The 26,822-nt window shown below is 38.1% G+C and overlaps 1 protein-coding gene across 1 annotated transcript; it reads left to right on the top strand.

Annotated features, from left to right (window-relative positions):
* The first annotated feature begins 6,055 nt into the window (after positions 1-6,055).
* LOC107772082 (uncharacterized) lies at positions 6,056-25,910 on the top strand. The gene is made up of 20 exons (XM_016591569.2): positions 6,056-7,219; positions 7,470-7,670; positions 8,196-8,300; positions 8,400-8,465; positions 8,548-8,709; positions 9,336-9,410; positions 9,490-9,641; positions 20,993-21,089; positions 21,186-21,255; positions 21,345-21,472; positions 21,578-21,634; positions 22,202-22,387; positions 22,501-22,593; positions 22,677-22,762; positions 22,838-22,904; positions 22,991-23,057; positions 23,161-23,297; positions 23,512-23,603; positions 24,114-24,180; positions 24,616-25,910. Exons 1-20 carry the CDS (start codon positions 6,083-6,085, stop codon positions 24,949-24,951), a joined length of 3,381 nt encoding a protein of 1,126 aa, XP_016447055.2. The 5' UTR covers positions 6,056-6,082; the 3' UTR covers positions 24,952-25,910.
* Positions 25,911-26,822: the final 912 nt, after the last annotated feature.

Raw genomic sequence — 26,822 nt, 5'->3', positions numbered from 1 at the left:
ACAACACCGGCGCACCCCAAGGCGAAACACTGGGTCTAATGAAACCCTTCTCAAGCAAGTCTTGCAACTGTTCCTTCAACCCTTTCAACTCAGGCGAGGCCATACGATACGGCGGGATAGAAATGGGCTGAGTGCCTGGAGCCAAATCGATGCATAAGTCAATATCCCCGTCGGGTGGCATACTCGGCAGGTCTAAAGGGAATACCTCAGGAAACTCACGAACAACAGGCACATAATCAATAGAAGGAACCTCAGCACTAGAATTACGAACATATGCCAAATAGGCCAAACACCCCTTCTCAACCATACGTCGAGCCTTCACATAAGAGATAACACTACGGGTAGAATGACCAGGAGTCCCTCTCCACTCTAAACGAGACACACCCGGTAAGGCTAAGGTCACAGTCTTGGCATGACAATCCAAGATAGCGTGGTAAGGTGATAACCAGTCCATCTCCAATATAACATCAAAATCAACCATGTCCAGAAGAAGCAAATCTATACGAGTCTCAAGATCTCCAATAACCATTATACATGAACAATGGGCGCGATCCACCAAAATAGAATCACCTACCGGCATAGACACATAAACAGTGGCACTCAAAAAATCACTAGGTATGACCAGATACGGCGCAAAATAAAACTGAAGCTTCTCTACCACCAACCAGAATAGTACCTGCACCTTCACCTCTAATACCTTTACCTCCACCTCTAGCATCTCTACCTCCACCTCTAATACCTCTACCCCCACCTCTAATACCTCTATCTGAGTGATGTGGAGAAACTACTCCAGGAATAACTGCATGAACTGCTCCCAAGTCAAAGCTGGCAATCCGGCTGGTCTAGCCAAGCAATAACCTCCCCACCAAGCCTTGGCGGATCCAGACAAGCAAAAAGTAGCAAAATCGACCCCATTGGTCTTCACGATCCCCATGTTCCTGAGAACCTCATGGCAACTACCTAGAAAGTCTTGGGGATCCTCAGAAGATGCTCCGCTGAAAGTAGTAGTGAAGAGGTTGGTGAAACTTATCTAACCTCCACAAAGCCTCCGAAGACGTAGCTGATCTATCACCGGTCTATGCTACTGTTGCTCGATTGAAGAAGGGGTAGATGACCTTGCCATTCGCGAAAGGACAAGAGTAGAGGTTTCAATTTAGCATTGAGAGAATAAAATCGCACGACAGGGAAGAATAAAAGTGAAATTTTTCCTAACTCTGTAGCCTCTAGGGGATAAATACAGACGTCTCTGCACCGATCCCTCAAACTCTACTAAGCTTGTTTGTGAACTGTGAGACCCATGTAACCTAGAGCTCTAATACCAACTTGTCACGACCTGGATTTTCTACCTCGGGAGTCGTGATGACACCTACTAATGTGAGCTAGGTAAGCCAATTATTGAACCATCTACTTTTTTACCAATTTTATTCTTTTTAACAATTACGAAGAAATAGTATTTAAACAACGGAATATAACATAAGCGGAAGAAAACAATAAGCCATCTGAACATGAATATCTATTACAACTGTTTGAGTCTCGACTACCCAGAACTGGTGTCACAGTTTCACAGACGGTCTAAGAATACTTCAAATAAAGGTCTGGAAGATTAATTACAATACTGTTTCCGGGAATACATGTAAGAAACAGAAAAAGTAGATAGAAGAAGATGCCAAGGCCTGCGGACGCCTACAGAACTACCTCGGGTCACCTGATGATCAACAATCAGCAATCTCACTGCGGTCCGAAGTCCACAACACTGGAGTCTGCACAAAGAGTGCAGAGTGTAGTATCAGCACCATGTGCTGGTAAGTGCCTAGCCTAACCTCGGCGAAGTAGTGACGAGGCTAGGACCAGACTGCCAAATAAACCTGTGCAGTTTAATTATACACAACGGGAAAGAAATACAGAAATAAACAAGTAAAATTGGGAGGGGGAAACATGCTTCGGGGAATAGCAGGTAAAACAGAATATCAAGAGAATTATTAAGGAATCAAAATCACCCACTAACAAGAAAAAGGGAATAAAGGCAGATTTCATTTTCTTTTCATATCTCGTGGCAGGCGTGCCACCCGCTCCCATTTCACCTGTCTTGTGGTAGGCGTACCACCTATTCCCATTTCATTATATCTTTGTTGCAGCATGCAACCCGATCCACATATAATATTGTTGTGGCGTGCAACCCGATCCACGTATAATGTTGTTGCGGCGTGCAACCCGATCCATATATAATATTGTTGCGGCGTGCAACCCGATCCACATATGATATCGTTGCGGCGTGCAACCCGATCCATATATGATATCATTGTGGCGTGCAACCCGATCCATATATAATATTGTTGCGGTGCGCAACCCGATCCATATATAATGTTGTTGCGGCGTGCAACCCGATCCATATATAATATTGTTGCGGCGTGCAACCTGATCCATATATAATATTTACAATTATAACGAGAGTCCCGACAAGAGATCAATAAGGTCTACACTGTCCCTGCAAGGGATTCGACAGCATAAGAAATCACGTCCCGGTAAGGGAGAAACAGCTATAACCAAACTTGATACCACACCTAACTACCTCAGCTATAACCAAACTCGTACAATATCTAACCACCTCAGCTATAACCAAACTCGTTACCACACCTAACTACCTCAGCTATAACCAACCTCATTCTGACACCTAACTACCTCGGCTATACCCATAATCCCTACCCAATACAACGAATCATAACACAATGCAAGGGAACCATAATTCAATAATAGTCCAGCAAGGGGGCAACATAATGATCTCTTCTCTTTCTCACTCTTACTTCACAATTCCTGTCACAACTCGAGCCAATGCTCTAGAGTTTCAGTTATCATTTATACTTTCACAACTCGAGCCAATGCTCTAAAGGTTCAATTGTCACTTATACTTTCATAATTTCACTATACAACTTGAGCCAACGTTCCTCAATGTTCATAGGTCACAATTATTTCCACAAACTTTATACAACAATTAGAAATCTTCACCAAGGCATGAATAATACAACGAAATCATGAAAATCACAATATAAGGCTTACTAGTGTTTTGGGAGAAGAAGGAGCGTTTGGAAAATCACCTCTTATGTTTTAGGGTTTTGAAAAGTAAAAAATAACTGAAAAGTCCGTTTAAATATACTCCTCTCAGACCCTCTCCGTGGACCGCATAAAAAAGACTGCGACTGCGGAGCTCCACCGAGGACCGCAAGAAATCGAGCACGGCCACGAAGGCTTGGCCTTGCTCACCGCAGACCGCACAAATTCCATCGCGGTCGCAAAGTCCCCACCGCGGCCGCGAAGCTTCCACCGCGGACCGCGAGACCTGGCTTCAGAGACCTGCAACTTCTCTGAATCTGCAACTTTTTCCTAAGTGTAAAAATATCCCGAAACTCACCCGAGCCCCCGGGGCTCCAAACCAAATGTCATACTAACTCAAAAACATCATATGGACCTACTCGTGCGATCACATCATCAAAATAACATGAAAAATCATGAATTAAACCTCAAAACTCAACATTTTCATCAAGAACTCTCAAAGTTCATAACTCTTCAACCGGAAGTTCAACTCACGTCAAATAAACTCTGATTTTCGCCAAATTTCACAGTTATCTTTCAAATACTATAACAAGTTTGTACCGGGCTTCAGAACCAAAATACGGTCCCGATAACAATGGTTCAAACATTAATTCTTTTCTTTATTCCTTAGATAATTCAGTAAAATAATTTCTTTCAAAAATTGATTTCTAAGGCTTGGGACCTCGGAATTCATTTCCGGGCATACGTCCAAGTCTCATATTTTACTATGGATCTCCCGGGATCGTCGGAACACGGATCCGGGTCCGTGTGCTAAGAATGTTGACCAAAGTCAACCATAATCAAAGTTTTAATTCTAAAATTTATATTTCTCATATTTTCACATAGAAGGCTTTCCGAATATAGGTCCGGACCACACACGTAAATCAAGGTGGGGTAAAAAGGGAGATTTTTAGGCCTCGGAATACTGAATTCACTTGCAACACAAGTGATGACCTTTTGGGTCATCACATCTAAAAACATAAATCGAGGTATTTCGATTTAGTTTATGCCGAAACTAGTATAATAATGCATATTAGTTGTCTTGAATGTGTTTCTATGTTGTTTTGTGTTTTGTTTGCGATAAAACTAGTATGTTATTTTTATCTGGATTAATATATTGGTGTTTTAAAAAAATAGTTAAAAATTGAGAAATAATTTTTTTTGTTAATAAAAATGTTCATTAATTTCTTTTACTGTTTTATATGTAATTTCGTGAATGTTATGTTATTAAAATATATTTATTATTTTTATTTAGTTTAGATTATTTATTTGCTTAAAGACCAGTGCCCTTTTAGCGTAGTAAAATATAGAGCCTTTTATCATAGTAAAATATAGAGCCTTTTAGCGTAGTAAAATATAGAGCCTTTTAGCGTAGAATCTCATGTAGAGCCTTTTAGCGTAGAATCTCTGTAGTTTAAGTATCTACTATATTGATAGATCAAACACAAACTCTTTCCAATTACAATTTACAAAACTTAATTATTTAATTTATAAAACAAACACACAGAATTATGAAAAATATTGAAATTGACACAGATAAAAATTCAGGATAGCTTGGTGCTACTGGGCCTCAAATATCGAGCCCGGAATACATAGATATATACGTTGTCCAATTAAAAATTAATTATTTAATTTTCAAAACAAACACACAAAATTCTAAAAATATTGAAATTGACATACATAAGAATTCAGGAAAGTTTGGTGCTACTGGGCCTCAAATATCGAGCTTGGAACTCATAAATATATACGCTGTCCAATAAAAAATTAATTATTTAATTTATAAAACAAACACACAAAATTATAAAAAATATTGAAATTGACACACATAAGAATTTTTAAGCACCATCCTTTTTTTTAAAGAAGGATGGTGCCAAATTTAAATTAAGAAGACCTTTCGAACGTATTATAGATCTTAAAGATCAAATAATTGAATAAAAGGAAATGTGAGCTACTGGAGAATATAAAATAAAACAACTTGCATGGCAAAATGTCAATGCCACATTAGATCATTAACATTCTTGTTCATTGCATTTTATTAGCTGCTGCTGGTGGTTCAGTAATGTTTAGCAAAGTTGACTAGCTTGAACCTAATAATTTAGGCACCATACGTTTTTAAATAAATCAAGATATAAAATTAGCAAACTTGCTGCGCTAATCCTAGAGGTCTTGTTTTCATGAGTTATTTCTTCATTTTGATTTGTTCTATTTGTCCTTTCCTAAAGGATCAGTTGACCAACTAAGCCCATTTCATGCACCTCTACAAATGGAAATGATGTACACCCGGATCGGATTTATAGGGGAGATTATAGGCATGTGAACCTATGGTCTCCGCGAAGTTACATATTTTTTATATATATACTGACACAAAAAAGATTGAATAGTGCACTTGGTTAAATGTTGAGTTATATTTATCAAAAGGAATAAGAATCAAATTTTCACTTAATACATTTTTTTCTCATTTTTTACTAATGTACCGATGTACTAGAAATTCTAGATCTGCCTATTGTAACTAGGAGTAAATGATTCTTACGTGTTCATCTTGTGAATTCTAAATTCCACTTGTATGTAAAAAATACTATAGTACTTAAGAGCCTTGCATAAGTGCCTTAATTTTTGAAAAACAAGGAGAGTTGACCTTAGTATGTATTCCCCGTCTCAAATTATCTGTGTCGTTTCTCTTTTATATGTCTCTTAAGATATAATTTCCATTTATTGAATATTTATTCTATTTGTGTGTTGTCTCCATCTTAAAGAACAATTATTATTTAAGGTAAAATGGAAAAAATATAATTTACTTTCTCTACAACTTTTAAAATGACAAATAATTTGAGATAATTATATTTAGAAATCACGCTCAGAGTAGGTACCTCCTTCGTCTGTGACTATACTTTTCACCTTTTCATACGGTATTGGTGGGAAACATCTTTTCTATATATTCATTTGATGTAATGTAAGATAAACCGCATTCTAACCTCCTCTCTCTAAAAATACAGTAATGGATGTTCCATTCGAAACATTTATTTCCGAATACATGCGGAGCACAGAGGATCCTGACTCCATTGCTATTAAGCTTTCTATCTTTATCTGCTCTTCTGACATTGATCTCCGTGAAAAGTGTGCCGTCTTCCTAAGGAAGTTGCTTACTTCTGATAATGACTTCTTCACTTGGTGGAATCTAAGTGAGTCAACTCAATCCACCATCAAAGCTATTCTCCTTGAGCGTATCTCTATTGAAGAATCTGAATCCATCCTCAAACACCTCGGCGACACTGTTTCAGATCTAGCGGCCTCACTCCTCCCACGTAACAACTGGCCTGAACTATTGCCATTCTTGTACCAATGTCTTGTTTCATCTTCGTACAAGTTAATAGAGTCAGCTTCCTCTATTTTTGAGCAACTAGCTCACGACCTAGGCGATACAGTAGTCCCTTGGGTAAAACATGTGCACTCACGATTACTTAAAACACTAAATGATGATACCCTCGATCTTGATTATAGGATTGCGGGCATGACTGCTGCGATCGCCTTCATTCAATTTCAATGCGTATCAAATTCAAATCAAAAGGAGCGGTTTCAGGAGCTATTGCCAGCTCTACTAAGGAGGTTGACTGATACATTGAGCAACAGTGATGAGGAGGTCGCAGCACACGACGTGCTGATACTTTTCATGGAGTTTGCGAAGAATGAGCCTAGGTTCTTGAGGAGGCAGCTAACGGATGTGGTGTCTACCATGTTCGAGGTAGCAGAGGATGAGAGTTTGAAAGAGGCGACGAGGCACTTGGCAATTGAATTTTTGTTAACTCTGGTTGAGACGAGAAAGAGGGCCCCAGGTATGATGAAGAGGCAGCCCCATTTTATTAGCAGATGTTTTGCATTGTTATTGAAGTTATTACTAGATGTTAAGGATGACCCTGCTTGGCATAGTGTCGAGATCATGAAAGATGATACAGGGGAAACAAGTAACTTCAGATTTGGTAAAGAGTGTTTAGATCGGTTTTCTCGTGCATTAGGAGGTAAATCTATTGCTCATATTGCCATAGAGCAGCTATGCACTTACTTGGATGCCTCAGAGTGGGAGAAGCGCCATGCAGCTATCTTTGCACTTCATTTCATTGCTAAAGGTTGCTCAAAGGTACAACAATATATGATCTCAGTTGTGTATTGATAATGGCTATGCTTTGATTATAACGGATATTATTTCAACTCGTAGCATATAAGCTGTGGTTTTTGCTGGAAAACTGCTTAACTTTGTAAGATAGTTTGCCCGCGTCCTATTAATTTACCTGAATACTTTACATTATGTTTATCGTTTAAATTTGTCTCTTTGATTTTGTTTTCTCTTAGGCGATTACCTTGGAATCATGGCTTCTTTGCTATTACAGGTGATGATTAAGAATCTGGAGCAAGTGGTTGATATGGTTCTTAATTGTTTCGAAGATCCTCATCCTCGAGTCAGATGGGCTGCTTGTAGGGCAATTTCCTCATTGTTGATTGACTTCCGTCCAGTTACGCAAGATCGATATCATAACCAAATAATCCCTGCATTAACTGCAGCTATGGATGATGTTCATCCACAAGTGCAGGTCTGTCCTATGTCTATGTGTTATGTACAATTTAAGAATGCTGCAAGTTTTCCCAACTGCACCTTTACAAGGGGGTTGCATATACCATACAATTAAAATCTTTAACCTTGCCTAGGTTTAATATGCCTTCAATTTTAAAAGTTTTGTTTTTTGTCCACAGAGAGAATACTTGAGTAGTTTCTTTATCAGGCCATTCATCTTATTGCATTTGCTTGATTTCTTTATGTAAAGTTTTATCTATTGGCTTCAACAATGTGTTTCTGGAAAATTTTATTTTGACATTATTTTGGTTGCAATAAGAGCTCTCTTGCTGACTTTACAAGAACATTGAATGATTGTAATATATGAGATCATAGAGGAAGTAATTTTGAGTGAATGTCAGGGATGAATCTAAAGTTTACCCTTCAAATAAAGTTTGGAAAAAAATCATAAGGTTAAAGATTTGATAGATGCGACGTTACTCCTCCATTGAGTTGCTGATGCCAACTAATTTGGTCTTTTTACTTTCTTTTGGCATTTCTATAGGCATCCTCCACTAGAGCTCTCTGCTTCTTCTGTGTGTTCGGCAAGCCAGAAACTTCGATATCTTACCTAGAAGGAATAGTTAGCAAACTGCTTGTATTTCTACAGGTGCGCAAATATAGAGGCACCAAATTGTAGGTACTTCACTACTGACAAGTGCAAGAGATTAATGATGTCTTTTTCGGCTTTTTGTTGCTTGAAATGCAGAATGACAAACCAATAGTCCAACAACAAGCATTAACTGCATTAGCTAGTGTATCTCGTTCGGTTAAGGTATTAATTGGTGCATTTCTTTTTTACTCAGTTCTATTACTGATGTCATGAATCATGAAGATCAATTTTTATACGTCAACAGGAGCACTTCGGAACCTACTATGACACTGTTATGTCACACTTGAAAACTGTCCTGAGGAACACAGATCTGAAATCTAATCTCATTCTTCGACTCGCAATAGAGTGCATAAGCTCTGTTGCGATGGCTGTTGGCAAAGAGAAATTTAGGGGCGACGAAAAGCAGGTCTTCTACAAATTATGCCCCACTATTGAACACATATATTGATTCCATTGATTGAACACGCATATTTATTCCATTGATTGAACACGTACATTGATTCCATTGATTGAACACGCATATTGATTGAGCATGTATAATGACACCATACTAATGGGATACTGAACACAATCTTTTTTTGGTTCCATCTTGTCTCCGTGTGACCTATAGGTCACAGGTTCAAGGCGTGAAAGTATCCACTAATGCTTACATTAGGGTAGACTGTCTATATTACACTCCTTGGGATGCGGTCCTTCTTTGGAGCCTGCTTGAACGCGGGATGCCTTGTGCACCTGCTGCCCTACTCATGGGATACTGAACACATAATATTGATGCTATTGGTCGGGATTGGTTCGTTCTTATTTTATTTGTTATGCTTTGTCAGATGGCTTTACTGTAGTCAAACCATAGTATATATTACTCTTATTTGAGTAATTACATCTTTCAGCAATTATGTACAACTAAATAGTGTCAGGGATACCTTTTTGCCTCTCCTAGAATATTCTTTTTCTTGTCTGTCTTGGCATGCGCTGGTCATTTCTCAACATAGAGCTTACTTTTTATTTATTGTCTTTCTGTTGTTGTCATTAAAGGTTATGGAAGTGCTTATGTCATTACAAGGATTACAAGCGAAAGGGGACGGTCCTCTTATTATTGGCTTGCTAACAGTATGTGTTAATCACTTTATTTTAATATCAAAGTTTCATTTTGGATTGGCCTCTCTTTATTTTCTTTATGTCATTGCAGGCATATACTGGAATTTGTCATTGCCTTGGACAGGATTTTCTTCCTTATATGAGTGCAGTCATGCCCTTTTTTATTCAATGTGCTCAACTTGAACCTGCTATGACCATCTCTACGCAGTTGGACTATGGAACTAATGAATTAGATGACAATAGGTAAGCTTTTATCATTGAGGTTTGACTTTTTCCAAGTTCATTTAGGTTTCTTTCTTTTGGTTGAGTTTTATAGATGAACTACGTCGTGTATAAACGGGCATCCAAAGGGTCTTATAAAGACCTGGGACTCCGTTCCACCTATTGCTTAAGGTTTTAAGCTGGATGCTCAGAATTCTTTCAAATAATATCAGAGTCGTATTCTCTCAGTCGTGTATCTACATTAGTGATAAACATGACGCTAACCAATAGGTATTGGATTAGCTAACCGGTAGTATACAAGATGGAATCTCTCAGTGTATACTATTTGCATATGATTCTGCATTAACTGATTAAACTAGTATGGATACCGGCCAAAAGCTTGAACTATGGAGTAGCACTGTAGAGAGAAAGGTTTTTAAGATAAGTAATTCATCGTCAAGCATCTACTCACTATGTTCTGCACATGTTGCTTGATAGAATATATGAGTCCACCAAACTATATACAGACCAGGTCCTCTATAGGTTTTCACTGGTAGTGCTAATGAAACAGTAAGTAAATAAAACTAGGGGTTTTTACGTGGAAAAGTCCCTGCTCAAGGGGATAAAAAATCACGACCTACATTGGTAGGATTTCAACTTCACTATGAGCAACTTTAGATTACAACCTATACAATCTAGGAATTAAACTCTTAATCCCCACTAACTTGTAATACACCTATTACAAGCCACTTTGCAATACGTATATTACAAAGACTTCAACTCATGACTAACTCTAGTCACGACACAAACACTGAAGGTTTAAGGTTTACAAGGGATTCCTAATTAAAGCTTCTAGATAAGCAAAGTAGGAATTACAATGAAGGACAATTACAACGTTGCAACTCAACTAAAGACATACAAGATACTTGGTGTAGAAATAGGTCCGTAGTAGTGTTGTACTTTGTTCTTGATGCACTTGAGAATTAAATGCGTGGCGGATGAACGGTTGGAGTGCTTGAATAAATTTTCAAGTGTTCAAGTGATGTTTTATTATAATACACTTGTTAATACAACTTGGATGACATCACTTGAATAATGTAATCACTTGGTTGGTCAAAGGGGAGTGTCTGCAGTACTATACTGCACTGTTTGCGTGTATAGTGCAAACAGTCACTTTCCAGCTGTAAACAGTTGACTTCGTACTGCTGTCAGGGAAACACAAGGGGATCAGGTCCCTGTGTTGATTCTTTATCTCCTGAAGTCATAGCAACTCACATTAGCTTGAGTCCGTTGATTGAGTTATGTACCAAGTGTGTCAGGTCCCTTATTTGGTTCTTTGACAGTAAGTTTGTTAGATCATCAAAATATAAACCTAAGGTACTGTAAACTCATCAATTTCCCCCTTTTTGATGATTACAAACTTAGAAATTGATAGCCCATTTTTAGAGACAAATAAACTAGATGAAGTAACAGGAACTTCACAAGTTCCCCCTGACTTTATACTTCCCCCTTAATCAGACTCATGTTTCAATTATACTTCCCCCTTTTGGCATCATTAAAAATACACAAGCAAGCAATTAGTATAAAGAAGTCTAACCTAGCTAACTTATGCCACATATGTGCACATCACATGATAGAAAAGAGAAGCAGAGAAACATAAGCATTCATAGCAAAAGTGTATTACTCCTGCTGATAACAGTCCAAATCAGCCTTTGCTGTAATTGCTTTCTTGTTAATACACTTGTTAATACAACTTGGATGACATCACTTGAATAATGTAATCACTTGGTTGGTCAAAGGGGAGGGTCTGCAGTACTGTACTGCACTGTTTGCGTGTACAGTGCAGACAGTCACTTTCTAGCTGTAAACAGTTGACTTCGTACTGCTGTCAGGGAAACACAAGGGGATCAGGTCCTTGTGTTGATTCTTTATCTTCTGAAGTCATAGCAACTCACATTAGCTCGAGTCCGTTGATTGAGTTATGTACCAAGTGTGTCAGGTCCCTTATTTGGTTCTTTGACAGTAAGTTTGTTAGATCATCAAAATATAAAGCTAAGGTACTGTAAACTCATCAATATCCCCTTTTTTGATGATGACAAACTTAGAAATTGATAGCCCATTTTCAGAGACAAATAAACAACATGAAGTAACAGGAACTTCACAAGTTCCCCTTAACTTTATGCTTCCCCCTTAATCAGACCCGTGTTTCAATTATACTTCCCCCTTTTGGCATCATTAGAAACACACAAGCAAGCAATTAGCATAAAGAAGTCTAACCTAGCTAACTCATGCCACATATGTGCACACCACATGATAGAAAAGAGAAGCAGAGAAACATAAGCATTCATAGCAAAAGAGGAGAGTTTTCATTATAAAACATAAGCCTTTGCCATTATAGCAAAGGCTGATTTGGACTGTTATCAGCAAGAGTTATACAGGTGAATTCCATCCACAACACAAAAGAAAAACAAAAACAACTACCATAGAGTCATCAACAACAAAAGAGATAAACTACAAACTGGTCACTGAAGGATTAGCCTAGGGGACACTAGGGGAAGAGGGTTTAGAAGTTGTAGCAAGAGTGTTGAGAACGAGATCAATTCGAGCATTGGCCGACATTTCCTCTGCGAGCAGTTTCTCCTTTAGGTTCTCAACATGTTGCCTGAGATCAACATTTTCTTTGGTCAGACGATCAACCTCTGCATTTGACCCTGGTGCCCCTTGAGCTTGTTGATTCTCCAAAATGGCATTCCTTGCCTTCAACTTCCTAATCTCCTCAGTAGCACTATTCTGGGCATTGATAAGCTGTGAGATTGTCGAAGTGCTTCCTACCCCTCCAAAGTAGTTTAAGAGAAGGTCTGCTTCTTGGTCCCCATCTTGGGTTGTCCCAAAGGCACATCAAAGAACTTGAAGATATGCGTGAGAAGTAATCCATAAGGAAGACCATAGTTCCCATCTTTGAAAGCTGCCACCTTTTGCATGTGCTTAATCATTATGGCTGGCAGATTAATATCTAGGAACCCATCAAGTGCTTCCATCAAATACAGATCAAACTTAGAAGTAATGGATCTTCTCTCAACACGGGGGTAGAAAGGCCTTGTTCACCAACTCAAACAGGAGCTGATAAATAGGAAGCATAGCTTTCTTATGCACCTATTCCCCCCGCTGGACTGCGCCCTTCTTTACAATAACATGCCTAAAATTTGAACCACAGACATCCTTGACAGAAGATATATCATCAACAGGGATCTTAAGAATGTCTCCAAGCAGAGCAACATCCAGAACAATATCAACTCCATTGACCAGTGCACAGATTTGGTCAGATTCAACAGCGAAAAGGTCAGCATAAAAACTTTGGACCTCATCTTCATAGACCTTGGGCACATCCACTTTGAACAGATGGCCCCAGTGTTGAAATTTAACCATTTCAATGATTTGTCTCATGCCAGGCATCTCAGAGATTTCTGGATCAAATGTGCGACCCCACAGAACCTTCTGGTACCTCAATCTTTCTTTCCCGAACACACTTTTATGTTTCACTTTCTTCACAAAATTAGGTTCCCTCACATTTTCCAACTTTCTTTTACCAGACTTCACACTCGACTTACCCTTTCTACTTGATTTCACTAGAATGTCCTCATCAAATAATGAACCTCAGCCACTACTTGTTTCAACTTATCACTACTTTTTACTGACTTTGAACTTTACGTTGCAACACCTTCCTCTGAAGCATTTTCAGCGGATCGCTTCTTTTTCTGAGATCTCTTGACTAAGGAACTTGGTTCCTCCGCAGCTTCCTCATCCACTTCCACAACATGGATGTTCTTGTCACACACAACCTCTCCATTTTTCACCAGCCTCTTTTTCTTCTTCTGCTGCTCCTTTTACTTTTCTGCAGGGCAGACTCAAGAGCCTCATTTGCCTGCAACCAACCTAGTAGTAGGTCACTTAGGAGAGGGCTCAGGAGTGGCTACTGGCCTCCTTCTAGCAATGAACGCCTCTAGAGCAACGTTATCCTAATCTTCTTCATCACTAGACCTTATAGCAGGAGTCAAAATTTCCAGAGGCTCAACATCAAAGTGAGGAGAAGGAGCAGGGTCGAAACTGACCTGGGAAGAAGATCTTTGACCTATTTCCTCAGGAGAGGGGTCAGGTCCTTCAAGAAGTGTCCCGGTAGTTTCTTCTGGTGCAGGATTTTCAAAGAGCACCACAGTTCCTTCTCCCACCAGCGATTGAGTCTCTTCCCCCTGAGACTCAGACATAGTAGGGGTGACTCCATACACTATTCCTTCAGCGAATATAGTCAAGATATTTTCTATGGCCTCTTTCTCTAGAGATTCCATGGGTGCAGCAAACTCTGAGACAATACTAACCTCGTAGAACTTTTCTACCTTGGAGTCTCACTCTGTTCTCCATCTTTGTTTTGTGTTGTGAGAATCTCAGGCGACATAGGCAAAAATCTATCGAGTTTGGGGTTTTTTGAGTTCTCAACACTTGGAAGGAGAAAGGAGTCTGAGGGAGTGATGGGAGAAATAGAGGGTGAAGAAGAATCAGGTGTAGGAATATCATCTGCAGTGGTGGTGTAAAAGGGAATGGTGAGAGGTGTGTCACCATAAACGGGATATTCAAGGGTTTTCTCGACTATGGTGGGGATTATTGGTTGATCTTCAACCATAGTGGAGAAGAAGTTTGAACATTTCGGATAGGGGCTGAAGAGAAGGAAAGAGAGAGAGGAGAGAGAGAGAGAGATGATCGTTCAAAGTGATGAGAGGGGTTTAATGGGAGAAGAGACAATTATGAGAGAGAGAGAAACCAGTTCTAAAACGGTGGTAGTTTTGTAGGGAGATGCAATGTTTCAGAGGGAAGTGAAGGGATTTGAATGAAAAGAAATGACATACAGGGTCTGAAAAGGTTGATGACATGACACTCAATTTTTGTTTCCTTTTAAGATATGTATTAAAAAGCATAAGACTACTAACATGTGATACAAGAACCAGGTTCTTGACCTGTATTTCAAAAATTGCCAGTCCTCTTTCACCTCTCCTACAGTGTTTCTGCAGCTTCTATAATCATCATGCGTATCTACCTGCAATGGTATTGAAGTGAGTTAGGTTTGTCCTGAAAACACTTTAGCTAATTTTTACTTGAATGTGACTTTCATAGCCATATGGTAGGAATCAGGTTCTCAATTAGGCTTTATTAGCCCCAGCCCCAGCTCCAGTCTGTTTCTCTCAAAATATTCTCTACTTAGTGCTTTGGTGAAGATATTTGCAATTTGGTCTTCTGTACTATAGAACTTCATGCAGATAAGCCCATTTTCCACATTATCTATGAGGAAGTGATGTCTTACATCAATGCGTTTGGTCCTCTTATACTGAACTGGATTTTCGGCCATGTTGAGTGCACTCGTGTTATCATACAGAAGAGGCACACAATCAGTGTACACTCCAAAGTCTTCCAATTGATGTTTGATCCACAGGAGCTGAGCACAGCATGAAGCTACAGCAACATATTTTGCTTCAGTTGTTGAAAGGGCTACTAAATTTTGCTTCGTTGTCCCCCATGAAATGAGACATGAACCTAGGAAGTGAGCCATTCCACACGTGCTTTTCCTATCCACAAGATAACCTTCACAGTCAGCATCAGCATACCCAATAAGATTTAAATTATTACATGAAGGGTAATACAGAACCAGGTCATGTGTTCCCTTAAGATATCTCAAAATTCTCTTGGCAGCCTTCAGATGAGATTCCTTGGGATTTGACTGAAACCTTGCACATAGCCCCATGCTAAAGAAAATATCTTATCTGCTTGCAGTGAGATAGAGAAGAGACCCAATAATGCCTCTATACATGGTTTAATTTACAGGAGAGCCAGATTCATCCATGTCCATTCGAGTAGCAGTGGCAATGAGAGTGTCAATCACTTTTGATGCTTCCATATGAAACCTCTTCAGAAGCTTATTAATATATTTTTGTTGATTGATGAATGTACCCTTTGTGGACTGCTTCACTTGAAGACCCAAAAAGAAATTCAACTCACCCATCATGCTCATCTTAAACTCACTTCCCATGAGTTTTGCAAATTCTTCACACAGTGAATCAGCTGTTGCCCCAAAATGATATCATCAACATATACCTGAACGATGAGCAGGTTCCTCCCTCGTTTCTTTAGGAACAAAGTGTTGTCAATTTTTCCTCTTGTAAAACCATTTTTAAGAGAAACTTTAGCAATCTTTCATACCAAGCTCGAGGAGCCTGCTTCAACCCATACAGTGCCTTGTCCAACTTGAACACATATTCAGAGTGTTCATGACATTCAAAACCTGGAGGTTGCTTTACATAAACTTCTTCCTTGAGGAAGCCATTTAGAAATGCACTTTTGACATCCATTTGGAACAGAGTGAATTCCATATGTGATGCAAAGGCAATGGGGATTTAGATAGCTTCCATGCGAGTAATCGAAGCAAAAGCCTCATCATAACCAATTCTTTCCTTCTAATTATAGCCTTGGACTACTAACCTTGCTTTGTTCCTTGTAGTGTTTCCATGTTCATCAAGCTTATTCCTGAATACCCACCTGGTTCCTATGATGGTTCGATCTAAGGGTCTAGGTACCAGGTGCTATACATTGTTCCTTTCAAACTGATGCAACTCATCTTGCATGGTTGTGATCTAGTCTACATCTTTTAAGGTTTCCTTAATGTTTTTGGGCTCTATTTGGGAAAGAAAGGCTGAGAAGGCAGGTGAATTTCTGGCTTTTGATCTAGTTTGCACTCCTTAATCGAGAGGGGTGATTATGTTATCAAGAGGATGAGAGCTTTTGTATTTCCAGTTTTGCACTTGAACCTCATTTGTAGTTTGGAGCTGGGTAAATCTGACTTGTTCCCTTGCATTCTTCTTTCAGCTACCTGTGGGGTACTTTGAACTGCATCAACCACTCTTTCTTCAGCTTCAGTGGTTTTAATTATGGTACTTGGTTCCTCACCGGCTGATGAGGAAGAGACTACATTGTCTTCACTTGGCTCCTTCACTTGACTCATCATGTCTGCCTTTCCATTTGCCATATCAATGACTTCACTTGGAACTAGCAGATGCTCTCCATCTTGATCACCCTTGTTGCTTTTCTCACAGGAAAGGTAGGATTCGTCAATGATTACATGTACACTCTCCTCTACACACTGAGTTCGCTTATTGTAGACCTTGTAATCTTTACTTTGAGAAGAATATCCCAAGAAGATTCCTTCATCACTCTTGGCATAACATTTGCACCCAAATATTCTTAAGCGAGTCAGATTGGGCTTCCTTCCATTCAGCAACTCATCTGGAGTATTGTTCAAGAGAGACCAGATCATGCACCTATCCATCAAGTAGCAGGCAGTGTTGACATCTTCAGCCTAGAAATTCTTAGCAATCCCACTATCGATCAGCATTGTCCTTGCCATTTCTTCAAGGTTTCTGTTCTTCCTTTCCACAACTCCATTTTGCTGTGGAGTTTTAAGAGCTGAGAAGTTATGGGTAATGTCGTTCTCATTGCAGAAATATATATATATATATATATATATATATATGTGTGTGTGTGTGTGCGCGCGCGCGTGTGTGTATGGGATATGGGAAAGGTTATGGCGTTATATACGCACCACCACCTGATCAGCTGGTATACGTTGATGATTTTGCCCACAGTGGCCGAGATGATATGATGGGATGCCCTCAGAGGCTTGATGATGTTATGAGCACATGTACCTATGCACGACATGGCATTCATACGCATATGCATGACATTATAAATATTTTATGATTTACAGAGCTATCCAGATTTACAAGTATAGATAATCAGTTGATGAACCCTCATAGTAGACGAGATTGGCATTCAGCGAAGGATCGGTAAGACTCCACCTCATTCGGAGTGTAGCCGAGTCTATGAGTCATCATTTCAGAGTTTCGCTACAAACTTATGGGTAGGCCGGTACCCTGTCCCATTGAAGTCGAAAAATCTAGAGGCTTTGTAGACATAGAGGTTCATTTTGTACAGTATGTCAAAGGCCTTGACGACCCATATGTATTCATGTTTTAAGAAAAAATTATTTAGTAATAGAGTGTTGCCCACCTATAGTTATACATTATGAGTTGTGGCCATGTTAGCCCATGATAGTTACCAAGAAAAAAATGAGTTACAGAGTGGTTCGCTCGAGCCAGTGCGGTACTGGGTGCCAGTCACGCCTCCCCAGGTTTGGGGCGTGACAGTAGGTAACATGCATTTTTTACGGGTGGCACCTAGTCCCTTTTCAACCGTTACTCTCTCAGCAAAAACTTTGTTTTTCTTAAGAGACTGAACCCTAACTTGGCAATTTTCTTTGAACTGCCCATTGTTCCCACAGTGGGTACACAGCCAATTGTCAGGTACAGTAACATATTTGCTATAAGGGTTATAAGGAGTTCTTTCCCTTTGAAACCCTATTCCCTGTCTGTTTACACCATTGTTAACGTACATGGCAGTAATAGCATCTGAGGACTAGGTCCACTTAAGAGACTTTTCAAGATCAATTTTAACTCTTTCCAATTCTGGTTGAAATTGTCTGTTTTTCTCAAGTTCAGCACATAGACTATTTTTTACAGCACTTAACTCATTTTCAAGCTTAATATGTGCTTCACTAGCAACTTCTTTCCCTTTCTCAGAATTTTCAGGCCTACATTCTGCTTTGAGTTCCTCTATTGTTTCCCTCAAGTTTATAATCACAACTAAGAGGTCATCTCTTTCTTGCTCTAAGACATCAACTTTCTCCACTAAGTCATTCTTTTCTTTACTGAAATTTTCAATGGTTTCTTTTAAGTCAACAGCTACTACCATCAAATCGTCTCTTTCATGTTCTACACTAGCAACTTTCCCAGTTAGGACCTCCTTTTCATTTTCCAGATTACCTATGGGTTCCTTCAGATCAACCACACAAACTACCAGGTCTTCTCTAGTTTGTTCAGTACCTCCTAACTCTATGGTTAAGGCATCCTTATCATCTACAAGACTATGATAGGCATCAATTAATACATTGGCTAATGATATGAGTTTCTTAGGAGAGTAGGATTTCAGGTTTCTCTGAACATCCTTGAAATTTACCTCATCATTGTCTGACTGAGCCATCAAGGAAAATATTGAATCATATTAATTTGCTTCACTTTCAACGGCCATCATAGAACTATAACCTGCATCATCTTCTTCTTCAGACTCACTGGAGGAATCTCCCCATGCTGCAAGAGCTTGCTTCACAACGTTGTCAGCGACGTTCTTTCTTTTGAAGCGTTTGTCAGGAACCAGGTTCCTCTTGGCTGCTTTATCAGGGTTGTACTTGAAGTGTTCTTGCTTCAGGAGAGGGCAATCTTTGATAAAATGCCCTGGCTTTCCACGTTTATGACAAAAATCATAATTTTTTGGTCAGTTGGAACTGCCTCTCTTTGGTATCCCTCCATTCCTTCTGACCATTTTCTGAAACTTTCTGGTTAAGTAAGCCATGTAACTATCCTCCTCACTTGAGTCATTGCTTTCAACTTTGAGTACCAGGTTCTTTTCCTTCTTTGGTTCTCTTCTTTCACTGTCCTTCTTATTCATCTCGTAGGTCTTCAGATTTCCAACTAGCTCATCTATAGTTAGGGCCTGCAGATCCTTTGCTTCAGTGATGACATTCACTTTACTCTCCCATGAACTGGGAAAGACACTGGGAATTTTCCTCACGAGCTTGTTCCTAGGAATGATTTCACCAAGCGAGTGTAGCTCATTTATGATGGAAGTGAATCGTGTGTATGTCTTAAATAGATTCATCGTCCTTCATTCTGAAGAGCTCATACTCAGTGGTGAGCATATCAATCTTAGATTGTTTTATTTGAGTGGTTCTCTCGTGTGCTATTTGCAAAACTTCCCATATTTCCTTGGGGGATTGACAGGCTGAGATCCTATTGTATTCATTAGGTCCTATGCCACACACCAAAATTTTCGTGGCACGAAAGTTTTTCTCCACAACTTTCCTATCTGCATCGTTGCATTCTTTCCTAGTTTTGGCATCATCACTAGAGGGTCTCTGACTTTCTTTGTTGGGACATAATGACCATCACATATAACAGCCCACAACTCAGAATCTTCTGTCATGATAAAGTCATGCATTCTTGTCTTCCACCACCCACAGTATTGCCCATTGAGCCTGGGTGGTCTATACGTAGACTGACCCTCTTCGAAATTTGGTGGAGCAGCCATGAAGATCCTTTCTAGGTGTCAACCTTTAAGAACCCGCTTTGATACCAATTGATAGAATATATGAGTACACCAAACTATATAGAAATCAGGTCCTCTATAGGTTTTCACTAGTAATGCTAATGAAACAGTAAGTAAATAAAATAGGGAGTTTTTACGTGGAAAAATCCCTGCTCAAGGGGATAAAAAACCACGACCTACACTGGTAGGATTTCAACTTCGCTATGAGCAACTTTAGATTACAACCTATGCAATCTAGGAATTAAACTCTTAATCTCTCACTAATTTGTAATACACCTATTACAAGCCACTTTACAATACACATATTATAAAGACTTCAACTCATAACTAACTCTAGTCACGACACAAACACCGAAGGTTTATGATTTACAAGAGATTCCTAATTAAAGCTTCTAGATAAGCAAAGTAGGAATTACAATGAAGAACAATTACAACGTTACAACTCAACTAAGGACATACAAGATACTTGGTGTAGAAACAGGTCCGTAGTAGTGCTGTACTTTGTTCTTGATGCACTTGAGAATTGAATGCTTGATGGATGAATGGTTGGAGTGCTTGAATAAATTCTCAAGTGTTTAAGTGATGTTTTGTTGTAATACACTTGTTAAAACAACTTGGATGACATCACTTGGTTGGTCAAAGGGGAGTGTCTGCAATACTGTGCTGCACTTTTTGCGTGTACTATGCAGACAATCACTTTCCAGCTGTGAACAGCTGACTTCGTACTGCTGTCAGGGAAACACAAGGAGATCAGGTCCCTGTGTTGATTCTTTATCTTCTAAAGTCATAGCAACTCACATTAGCTCGAGTCCGTTGATTGAGTTATGTACCAAGTGTGTCAGGTTCCTTATCTGGTTCTTTGACCGTAAGTTTGTTAGATTATCAAAACATAAAGTTAAGGTACTGTAAACCCATCACTGCTGACTCAAAGTCTGAGTTGGATTGCCAAATCCTAATTTCAAATTCTTCCGATGCACCTGTTTCTGCCTTACCCAACAATGGTTAATTAAATAATCACTTCTTCTGAATATGATTAATATTTGGTTCTTTCTTTGGATTTATCAAGTAGTAAGACTTCTGGGAGAGGTGGTTATTATGAAGTACCAAGGATCTTACTAAAACTTCGCATCTTGCAGTATAGAGAAAGTTCTACGGGTGAAAGCTAAAAGTTGTGCTATGCTATGCTTTTGTGCTGGAATATTAAAGGAAGACTTCTATCCATGGATTCCTCAGGTTGACATGAATGATCACCTGCATGTTTTTCTTTTTTCTCATGTGTTGTTGTGTGAAGTCAAATTAAACAAGTGACATCATTGGTGCATGAAACAGGTTGTTTCAATTTTTGTTCCGCTTCTGAAATTCTATACCCGCAATGGTGTCAGGATATATGCTGTTAGTGGTGAGAATTCTCGTGATTTTATATGGTTTCGTTGTTTTCATGTAAATTTTCCTGTGGCTGAAGCAATTTTCTAATTTTTGCTGCCTAAGTCATGTCCCTCCTGTTGAGTTCTGCTAAGCTAGCTGTTGAGAAAGGGATTGCTCAAGGTGGAAGTGAGTCATATTTCACAAAGTTGTCAGACTATATAGTACTGGCTTTGGTAGAGTCTTTGCATAAGGTTGTCTTAACATCAGTATATGTTTTTTTTTTTCGGTTAGTAAATTTTTTAAGTTTGGTCGATTTTGATTAAGAGAAATGACACTTAATCTGCTATCTCACGCAGGAGCCTATGACAGAAATATGTGGACTCATGTTGTATGAATTGAATAATTGCCTGCAGGTTAGCAAGTTTTTCGCTATGATGGTGGTATATTTCTGTTTTAGCTTTTTATATTCCAATATGATCTAACTGTTGCCTATACATTCCCACACAATAAATAACTCCAATTTTTATGGTCACGTCGATATATGACTAAATATCTAAACAAAACACTCGTCCAAACTCATATAAGTTACTATATTCTACTAAAAGTAAAAGAAAGCTTAGTACAACTCCTGTATAGATACTTGTTATGTGTGTGAACATGCAGAATTAATACCAACAAAGGTTAAATCATAATAAAATGCTTAAAGTGGTGTTTGAATCAAATTTACGACAGAGCGTAATCACAAAAGTTCTCTTGACATGACTAGTGAGTCTGACAGAAAGATTATTAAATTTGTGTTAGATGGACTCCATAGAAAAACCTTATTTCAGCACATCCCTGTTAAGCCAACTTATAAAAATTATTTTCAATGTTTTCTTAGTAGTGTCAAAGCAAAAGAGAACAACAGTGGTAGAATGCAAGTAAAAACGGCAAAAGAAGTATTTCTGTTATAATGATCCTTTTGTAGTACATGTTTTCAGATATGTGGACCACTTCTCACTGAAAGTCAGGTTCGTAGCATCGTCAATGAGATAAAGCATGTCATTACAGAAAGTTCAAGCAGAAAAAATGAACTGAGTGAGAGAGAGAAAACAGAAGACTTTGATGCTGAGGAAGCTGAATTATTGAGTGCGGAAAGAAAACAAGAAGAAAGAGTTCTCAGCTATGTATGTTCTATATAAGAAAAGACCTCAGACATTAAGCACGCAATGTTTTCTTTCTACAAGCATCTCACTTTGAATCTACCATAATTCTTGAATCATCCTATCTTTTTTATTAGGTTGGTGAAATATTGCGCACATTGATCAAAGCTTTCAAGACTTCTTTCTTGCCTTTCCTTGACGAGTTGTCGCCATATTTATTACCTATGTGGGTACGTTATAACCAATATCATCTTAACACCCTTGGTCGTTTATATCTTATTGCTTCCAACATTCAATCTCTTGCTTTTTGAAGGCCAGGGAGAATACAACTAATGAGAGATGTACATCTATTCTCATCTTTGATTCTCTTGTGAAGGAGTGCCCTGAAGCAGCTCTAAAGTAGGTATATATATTTGTATTGGGTTTTTCTTAAATTAGGTTCCAAAATTGACAATTGCGTCATGTGAAAATTAGGTACTATGATGTATGTCTTCCTTTAGTTTTGGAAACAAGCAATGACGAACACCCAAATGTTAGACAGGTTTGTACATCTTAATGGTTGCAAAAGTTTTCAGTCAACTTGCGTTTGCTATTTGTGCTTAGTGCTTACATTGATGTTTTGTTCAGAATGCTCTTTATGGACTTGGCCTTTGGGCGGAATATGGTCAGTCTTTTTTCAAACCTTTTGTTGGAGGTATGATATTGTTGAATGTGATATCGAGATCCTTTTCATCATGGAGAAGGGAATAAGAAGTGATATGTTTGTTGTGTTTACTTAATCTTATGACCTGAACCAGAGGCTCTTTCAAGGATCTATGTTGTCCTTACGCATTTAAAAGCTCGTGAACTTGAAAATGAAAGTGCATATGATAATGCTGTTTCTGCACTTGGTAAGATATATCAGTTTCATGGTGAAAGTATCGACTTAGCCCAGGTATATGTCCTTTTTTTGGTTATGCATTCTTATCTTTTATTCTCTTGTTTTTATGTTGTTCTCGTAACTCTTAGATACCCCCAACTAATTCCTTCTACTAGTAATTACATGCGAAAAAGGAATATTTCATGTATTTTTTTGCATAAATATATTCTGATTTGGTTGAAGCCAAACTTGTAATTTCCCATAATTCTTATTTTAACTCATTTGGTAGGTTATTCCATCTTGGTTGAATTGCCTGCCTATAAAAGCTGATTTGGTTGAAGCCAAACTTGTTCATGAACAGTTATGTTCAATGGTCGAAAGGTACTAGATTCTTTTGGTCTAGTTTTATCCTCATTTACTCTTACTTTATTATTTCAACTCTTGATTTTGTTACCTCAGCAATATTGGTCAATTGCTTTTTGTGGTTGATTTTCATTACTTTATAGTATTCCTACATCAATATGATTTATCAAACTTCTTTACCTTGTTGTATAACCAAAAATGAGAACATTACAAATGCCAACATATGTTTAGAAACGTACGTCTTCCCAAGATAAAATGTTTGAAGTGGTATATTAATAGTGTAGTAACTAGTTTTGATATGCTCTGGTATAAGAAAAATTTCAATCGGTGGTGAAACCATTTAATACAGATGATAATTGACTTCTCAGATGCCGCGATCCAACTTGATAAATGCATCTTGCTGGTAGTTGTTACTGTGTTTTCAGTAAACAAATTAAACATTAACATGAAGTTTTTAAACTCTAATATGTGTCTCGTGTATTAACGCCTTTTTAGTCTTCTACTGTTAACCAATTTTCTCACTTGCAGGTCAGACAAAGAACTTCTAGGTCCCAACTATCAATACCTTCCAAAAGTTGTTTCAGTTTTTGCAGAGGTCAGTTTGAAATCAAACTATTAGATGCCAGATTGAGTTGTTCATTTTTGATAGATATAAAGATTTTGCAACTGTGATCCTTTTACTTATTATTTGTAAGCAAAGTATTAAAACCTTATGAAATTGGAAGAATTACATTTGTCTGTATTTTTGTTTGTGCCTTGTTTTCAAAGTCTCGATTCAACTAACAGGTCTCTAGCTGAAAATATCTGATAAAACATAAGGTAAGAGTTAATCTATTAAAGTAAACTAAAAACAAGTCCAATTATGTAGCAATAACACTGTTCCAGGACTCCTCATGTTTCTTTCCCCTCTGCTTTTAATTTTGTATAAATAGTTGATTGATATGTGGATACGACTGTCTCATTATGTTTTTGAATGTAATATTTTATGTATATGTAAACATTTGGTAACTAACTGGTACTTCTTCTCTAGGTTCTATGTTCTGAAAAGCATCTTGCAACAAAAGAAACTGCAGATCGCATGATTAATGTATTAAGGCATTTTCAGCAAACACTACCACCATCCACCATGGAATCAACATGGTCATATCTTTTGCCTCAACAGGAGATGAAATTGAAATCCATTCTATCAGTTGAAGAAAGTGACCTTAAGGCCATCGTCAACGGATACCATCATGGCAAGAGATCCCCTCAAAACCATCAGCTTTCTACGAATATTAGTACGATAAAATCCACCATCATGAGGGACATCCAAAAGTTTGAATTCATCCTTAATCAAATCGAAACAAATAATGAATTCCATATTTGAAGTAGCAAGCCAATATACTAAATCATTTAGAGAAATCTCAGGTCCGTATGCAACCGTTTGGCAAAGAAGCATGAATGGTACCGTTTTCCACGAACCTGAACTGAGAGTAGTGTAAACCCAAGCCAAATATGCTCCTTCATCTTTACTCCAAATGGGCTCAAAAGGGACTTTCAAAAGTTTATAGTCATTGCTTTCTTGAACATAACCAAGTCTCATATTAGTTAATCTCGTACACTCAGATGGTACATTAATGCACTTATATTTCTTAGTAGCAGGATTACACAGGATGACTTCTGTTAAACCATAATAAGAAAATTCAAACTTCGCAAAGTGTTCAGTCTCAATAGTAAAAGGTGAAGGCAATTTTAATAAACCGTCACTATTTTTAAGATGGAGCAAAGAAAGATCTGGTAATGCAAGATTATCACGATTCTGAAGAATTAAGTGTAGGAGCAGAACGAGAACTTTGATGGTTGAGGTGAAGTTTAATGAAAGTAGCTAGGGCTTTTGAGGAAACTGTACCATGATTTGGATACAGACCTAAAGCGAGCAGTACATTCACAGGAAGCCTTACGAGTATCTGTACCATTGTATCTTTCGGCAAACTGGAGGCCAGTGATTCTTCATCGTAGTTGCTTTGATCAACCATGGAAGCTGCATCCAATATGAAAGTGAATCCTGAAATAGGAGCAGTCAAACAAAGCTAGTATAGGTTTATTAAATGGGAATTTTGACCGATCAAACTAGATTAAATTCCTGACACCAAGTAGTCATTTTAAGCATGCATGTTGTTTAAAATATATTCACCGTTTACGGTACATTTAAAGATTAGTCAATTCGCTCAAATTTCAGGACATAACGTCCTAAAGTTTAAACCTCAGAGTTCAAACTTCAGGACATCGTGTCCTAAAGTTCAAAAATTACGCCTAGAGGTTGAATCTTATGTCCTGAATTTTATATTAGGAGTTCAGAAATTTAGAATATATAGTCATGAATTTCAAATTAGCAGCTCAAAAATTCAAGATAATTTTTTTTAGGATACTTACTCTTGAAGTTTGTGTGAATTGAGTCTGTAAATACATTGTAAATTATGAATATATTTTAAATAGCGGACGTAAAAGTGGCTACTGGTGCATTTCACCCATTGAAATGATAAGCAGTTCAAAGTTATTTGGATCAAGATGAATTACATAATGAGTCGTAGCTCAATTGGTCTAATTCTCATTCTTTATTTATTTTGTTATGATTGTTTAATTACCAAATAAAACTAACCGGCTTTTTTTCTTTATTATGGTTATATCTTACATAACAAACAATAAGAAATTAGAAAAATATTTTGATTAATTCTCTTATGAGTAAATTTTGGCTACATATTTAGCTCAACTTCAAAATGAGCTAATTTGGATGGTATCCAAATTGCTTTAAATTGAATGGATATACAGTTAATAAAAGAATATCTTTTTTCTCTGGAAATAGGGATATTTTTATTCATCACTAAAGAGTTAGATAATAGTATGAGTCAGTCCATTGGGATCATCTTGCCTTACATTACTAGATTAGTAGAGTGCATAAGAACACATAAGCATGACTAAATTATTTCTACTATGCTTATGCTTGTGCCGTAACAGATTTGGAAGGCTTAGCAGGGTAGCTAAATTATTAACATTAGCCTGGTTGAGACCATACACACGAGCAACTTTATTTCCTTCACGGAGCCTACACACTACTGATTTTTGTTGACCCCAAACAAGGTAGTACTTTTTTTTTTCCTTCTAGATATCAAGGCCTCAAATGCACCTAAATTGACTGAAATTTTTTATTTTGTGTCTCATACAACTGACACTGATTGTATGAGACAACTTTTTTGTCTC

This window comes from Nicotiana tabacum, chromosome 18 (genome assembly GCF_000715075.1).
Source record: "Nicotiana tabacum cultivar K326 chromosome 18, ASM71507v2, whole genome shotgun sequence".
NCBI classification, from domain to species: Eukaryota; Viridiplantae; Streptophyta; class Magnoliopsida; order Solanales; family Solanaceae; genus Nicotiana; species Nicotiana tabacum.
The sequence above is the reverse complement of the archived record's forward strand: the minus strand, read 5'-3'. Positions and strand labels throughout refer to the sequence as shown.